The sequence below is a fragment of the Grampus griseus genome (assembly GCF_964374135.1).
Source record: "Grampus griseus genome assembly, chromosome: 10".
In the NCBI taxonomy this organism is placed as follows: Eukaryota; Metazoa; Chordata; class Mammalia; order Artiodactyla; family Delphinidae; genus Grampus; species Grampus griseus.
Window position 1 is genome coordinate 16,632,707 of NC_139004.1, and position 6,000 is coordinate 16,638,706.

The following is a 6,000-nucleotide window of genomic DNA, read 5'->3' on the forward strand; positions in this document are numbered from 1 at the left end:
CGGTGCGCCAGCTGGGAGTCCCTGTCCTAAGGGACGTGTTTGATGAATAAAATGGCTTCGTGGTTTTTTCCTGTGTCATTCTTCTTTTCCTGAGTAGATATGGTTGCATCCCTAAAAGTTAGATACGTCTGTGATGACTCCACTCTACATAAATTCTACCCTTCATGAAGTCGGCCTTGATTCTCCGTAAACACTGTTTGTCTCTTTCATATAGTTTGTGTGTAATCTGGAAATTTATGAACTTGGTCTGACCCTTCAAGGAAAGGAACTATAGCTTGTACGTAGCTTGGCCTACCAGGCCTATGGTAGGTGTTTGAATGTGCCTGTGTTGAAGGAGTGAGTGATAGCTTCTTCTTACATCAAACTAAAAAACTTGTGCACGGCAAAGAAGACCATCAACAAAATGAAAAGGCAACCAGCTGAATGGGAGAAAATATTTGCAAATCACATATCTGATATCTGATGAGGGGTTGATATCCAAAATATATATAAAGAACTCATACAGCTCAATAGAAAAAAAAATCTGGTTTTAAAAATGGGCAGAGGGGCTTCCCTGGTGGCGCAGTGGTTGAGAGTCCACCTGCCGATGCAGGGGACATGGGTTCGTGCCCCGGTCCAGGAAGATCCCACATGCCACGGAGCGGCTGGGCCCGTGAGCCATGGCCGCTGAGCCTGCGCGTCTGGAGCCTGTAGTCCGCAATGGGAGAGGCCACAGCAGTGAGAGGCCCGCGTACCACAAAAAAAAAAAAAGAAAAAGTGGGCAGAGGATCTGAATAGACAGTTTACCAAAGAAGACAGACAGATGGCCAACAGATGCGCGAAGAAGTGCTCATCAGCACTGATCATCAGGGAAATGCAAATTAAAACCACAATGAGATGTAACCTCATACCTGTCACAATGGCCATCATCAAAAGAGATAAGAACTAACAAATGTTGGTGAACATATGGAGAAAAGGGAACCCTCGTGCACTGTTGGTGGGAGTGTAAATTGGTGCAGCCACTCTGGAAAACAGTATGGAGTTTCCTTAAAAAACTAAGAATAGAACCAACATATGATCCAGCAATTCTACTTCTGAGTGTTTACGCAAAGGAAACAAAAACACTAACTCAAAAAGATACATGCATCCCATGTTCACTGCAGCACTATTTACAATAGCCAAGAGATGGAAGCAACCTAAGTGTCCATCAATGGGTGAATGGACAAGGAAGATGGGGCGTATGTATACAATGGAGTATTACTCAGGTGTAAAAAAAAAAGGAAGTCTTGCCATTCACAACAACATGGATGGACCTTGAGGGCATTATGCTAAGTGAAATAAGTCAGAGAAAGACATAGAATCTAAAAAAACAAAACAAAACCGAATATATAGATGCAGAGAGCAGATTAGTGTTTGTCAGACACAGGGGGGTGACAGGTGGGTGACAGGGGTGAAGGGAGTCAAAAGATACAAACTTCCAGTTATCATGTAAATATGTCCTGGGGATGTAACGTACAGCATGCTGCCTATAGTTAACAATACTGCATTGTGTATTTGGAAGTTGGTTAGAGAGTAGACCTTAAAAGTTTTCATTACAAGGGAAAAAAATTGTAACTGTGTTGTAACTAGACTTACTGTGGTGCTCATTTCACAATGTATACAAATATTGAATCCTTATGCTGTGTACCTGAAACTAATACAATATTATATGTTAATCATATCTCAATAAAAAAATAGCTCCTTCTAGGGGTCCTGTGCTTGACTGATGTCACATTAGCGCTTTTTTTCTTACTTTGCATCCTTAATGTCTTCCGTTTTCCTCTATGTTTCTCTCTCTATAGGAATTCAGAAATAGGCTTGGGAACCACCTGAATTCAGTATCCCACACCTTGGATGCAACTCAGCAAGACTCGGCGAGTTCCAGAATGGCGCTACAATTGCAAAGGCTACACCAGGACTGTACACTGAGGATGTCTGTGGTCCTGGCTCTGTTTGCTTTTCTTTTTGCTTTTTTGATCAAGGTCTGTAATTAAAACACAACTAACTGAAGCATCAGTGAAGAAGAATAATGGGTTCGATCCCTGGTTGGGGAATTAAGATTCCACGTGCTACACGGTGTGGCCTTTAAAAAATAAAATCTGTGAAGAGGAATGAATTTCTAATTAAAATCTTCAAAGAAAAGGAGAGCGACCACATCACTTCTCAAAGGGCAGTAATTTACACTGTCTCCCTGCCCTTCAGCCACACTCTTTAATGGGGCTTACCCAGTCTCATCTTGAGTTGGACTCGTTGGTTATTTGACCTAAAACCCAACAACAGCTGCTATAGCATGTCTTTTCAATTAAGCTCCCCTTGGTTTATTTTTAGCAAGAAATGCAAGTGGTCGCATTTTCTTTAAATCACCAATCTTCAAGTCAGAAACCTATTTGTACCGTGGGTCTGGTCACCTCTTCCTCATGTGGGAAGATTTTCCATTTTCAATAAACATTTTTACATGTATCTTTCTCTTTATGCTTTGTTTGGGGTCCCGATGCCACTACGAACATCTTATTTTCCACAGCAGATGTGTTCCTGAAAAGTTTACATGGAAACCTGTTTCTGGAGCTTGAATCCTTTCAGAACATGCAGGGAGAGCCTAGCAATTAAACGACTCCTGGCACCATCTTGAGAAGTCAGAGGAATCACCCACTTCTTTAGCTCCCGCAGACTTTCAAAGACTGGACTTGTCGAAAACAAGCTCTGCCTCTTTTCTGACATTTTCGATTGATTCCATCCACTGTCTATTTCTACCTGACATCACTGGCCATTTACTAAATGAAGTGATTTCTTCCACAATAAAAGGAATTGTTGTAGTGAGCAAGGCTCATGACTGTCAGCATTTGAATAAGTTATTTGGATCGTATAGCGCAGGGAAATCAGGCGCCCGTCATTACCACAGGACAGTTTTCAGTTTTAAACCCCCATCCCTTTTCAGCTCTTCATTTTATCTCAAAATGTTTCAACCTCTTTTGTATCTTTTGAATCCAGATTAAAATTAAATTATAAGCCAGTGAGTTAAAAAACCAAAATAAAAAACTCTAGTATTAGTACACTTCTCCTGACCCTGGTATGTGCTTCTAAGAGGAGATCACATTTAAAATGCCAGGGTTTGTTCCTGCTTCCTCTGAGTCCTGCAGTGAGATGTCCACTTGGGATCCCCCTGTTCTGGCAGCGAGAGGAGAGAGATGTGTTGGCAGAGAATAGGAGCCTGCTGGGTGCTTCCTTTCTTGAGATATGTGCAGTCATTTCTTTATTAATAAACAGAGTGGGTTCCAGCGTGGTACTTATTTAATAAAAACCTAGCAGAAGTGGAAATGCTACCGAAAGCCTAGAGTCACACTATATAAGACATAAGAAAAGCTTTGCATCTGGGACAGATTGGAGACAGAAAGCTTTTTTTCTATTTCCACTGTCTCAGTCTTTTCCTCTCACCCCCTCATCTGCTTCTTTCCTCCCCTCTAGCTCTGTACCTGTCTCTCCTCCGCTCTCGTCCCTTCATTTTTTCTTCTGTGAGTGAGAGTGATACACCCAGCAGTCCGATAGCCCCACGGCCCCTCACCAACCATGGTGGGGATTATCAGGGCTTGTTCAGCCGTACGGGATTGTCCCCGCGCCGCTGTGGCTGTTGCATAACCCCAAGGAGGCTGCGACTCCACTCCGCTCTTAGGTCCAGGAAGTTTAGAAGCCCCGCAGCAGGGACCAGATCGTACATGATAGCAGCCGCCATATTGAGGACCAGTTGGCAAGGGGGTGGCAGTGGTCTGGAGATCCAGCTTGCGTCTCCACGACCTCCTGCTAGAGGGATACGAGAGAGAAGCGTGGGTGGGCGTCAACCACTCAGTCATCTTGTAGACAGAATTTTGAATGCGACTGAGCCTGGGAGCCATAGGGGTAAGTGTGGCGTCAGCAAAGCTGTTTCCTTTCCAGCTCCTCTCCTTCCTGCCCGTAGTGTGGTGGCACATCTACCCTTCTGGGATTAGGCCTGATGGTGTGGCCTGTTCTGGCCAGTGCAAAGGGAGTGGAAAGGTCATGTCTTTCTTTGGGGCAGACATGTTCAAATCCAGTCTGCCCTGTGTTCTTTGCACCACAGACGTCATTGTGGACACACGTGTCAGGATGAAGCTTCCTCCAGCCTGGGTCCCTGAGGGAGTGCAGGGAGAGCGCCTTCTGCCGGCGTGCGCTAGACCTTGTGTAGGACAAGGAGCCTGTGCTGAGTCACTGAGCTCTGGGAGCTGTTACCATGGCGTAAGTCAGCCTATCCTGATTCACAGAGTCAGGCGTGGTAGGATAAACTTATCAAATGTGCTATCAGTTGACCTGCAGTTTGTAAACATAACTGTTGTTACGCTTTATATTTTCTTTTCATGTTTTTCCTTAGCACCAAAGTCTTTTCATTTTTTCTTTAATGCGGCCCTCTCTACTAAAAAGGACACCCGTGAAGAGATCTGTCTTCGTTCATTCAGGCTGCTATAACAGAATGCCGTAGACTGGGTGGCTTCTAAACAGCAGGAACGTATTTCTCACAGTTCTGGAGGCTGGAAAGTCCAAGATCAAGGCGCCAGCAATTCGGTAGCCTGTGAGGGCCCACTGTCTGGTTCACAGATGGCCGTCTTCTTGCTGCGTCCTCGTATGGTGGGAGGGGCAAGGGAGCTCTCAGTCTCTCTCGTAAGGGCGTTAATCCCATTCATGAGTGCTCTACCCTCATGACCTAATCACCTTTCAGAGGCCTCACCTCCCACCATCACATTGGGTTTTAACATATGAATTGGCAGGGGGTGGGGAGGACAATATTCAATCTATAGCAATATCTTTTGAATACTTGGGCCAGTTTTTTCCTTAAATTCTTTATTAGAGTAAAACAAACACATGAAAGTGCACATACATGTATAAAAATACGTGCATAAATCGTAGGGTGGCAGCATGATGCATTTTCAAAAAGTGAGCACATTGTAACCAGCACCAGGTAGGCTCCCCATGCGCCTTCCCAGGCACTCACTCTGTCCCCCAAAAGGTAACGACCATCCTTATTTCTAATCATAGCTTGGTCTGCCTGTTCCTGAACTTTACATAAATGCAGTCATACAGCAGACAGTGTTTTGTGTCCGCCTTCTTTTGCTCAACGTTGCATGCGAGATGCATCCAGGTGGTTGTGTGCGGCAGTAGTTCCTTCACTCTCATTGCGGAATAGGATTCCGCTGTATGAATATACCACATTGTAATTATCCATCCTACTTTCGAGTTGTTTCTGATTTTTTGGCTATCAGAATAATAATGCTATAAACATGTTCTTGGGCCCACAGAGATGTGCATTTTATGAACTTATATCGAGAAATGGAATTGCTAAGTCAGGGCGTTTGCACACGCTGCCCTGGTGTTTGGAAAGCGTTGTACCCATTTACGTTCCTGTCAGCGGTATCTAAGAGTTCGGGTGCCATCCACTTGTTGACGTGAACTCTGCCACTCTCCCCACTGTTTCTTCTCTCTCTTTTTTTTTTTTTTTTTTTTTTTGGCGGTACGCGGGCCTCTCACTGTTGTGGCCTCTCCCGTTGCGGAGCACAGGCTCCGGACGCGCAGGCTCAGCGGCCATGGCTCACGGACCCAGCCGCTCCGCGGCACGTGGGATCCTCCCGGACCGGGGCACAAACCCGTGTCCCCTGCATCGGCAGGCGAACTCTCAACCACTGCGCCACCAGGGAAGCCCTCTCTCTCTGTCTTTGACTTTGTTCAGCAGGCCTTGTCTCTGTTGTCTCTCATCCGTGAGGCAGCCCTGTTTTGATAATACTGATAACCGTCAACTCTCTAGCCTTTAAATGTGTCAGACAAAATGATGTGGACTTTACAAGTGTTCATCGGTCCTGAAAACACAACCCTGAGATAGGTACTATCGTTCCTATTTTGCTGAGAAAAAAAAAAAAAAATTTAAAACACACAAGACTAAGTAACTTGCCAGGGGCACAGATACTAAGTTCTAGAGGCAGAACT

The 6,000-nt window shown here is 45.0% G+C and overlaps 1 protein-coding gene across 2 annotated transcripts in view; it reads left to right on the plus strand.

The window, feature by feature from the left end:
- CDKAL1 (CDKAL1 threonylcarbamoyladenosine tRNA methylthiotransferase) overlaps positions 1 to 2,429 on the plus strand; it is a 649,761-nt gene extending 647,332 nt beyond the window's left edge. For both annotated transcript variants that reach the window (XM_082664020.1, XM_082664021.1), the window contains one exon: positions 1,821 to 2,429. In XM_082664020.1, the coding sequence (XP_082520146.1) occupies positions 1,821 to 2,012 (192 nt within the window). In that variant the 3' untranslated portion in view covers positions 2,013 to 2,429. The remainder of the gene's footprint in view (positions 1 to 1,820) is intronic.
- The last annotated feature ends 3,571 nt before the right edge of the window (positions 2,430 to 6,000 follow it).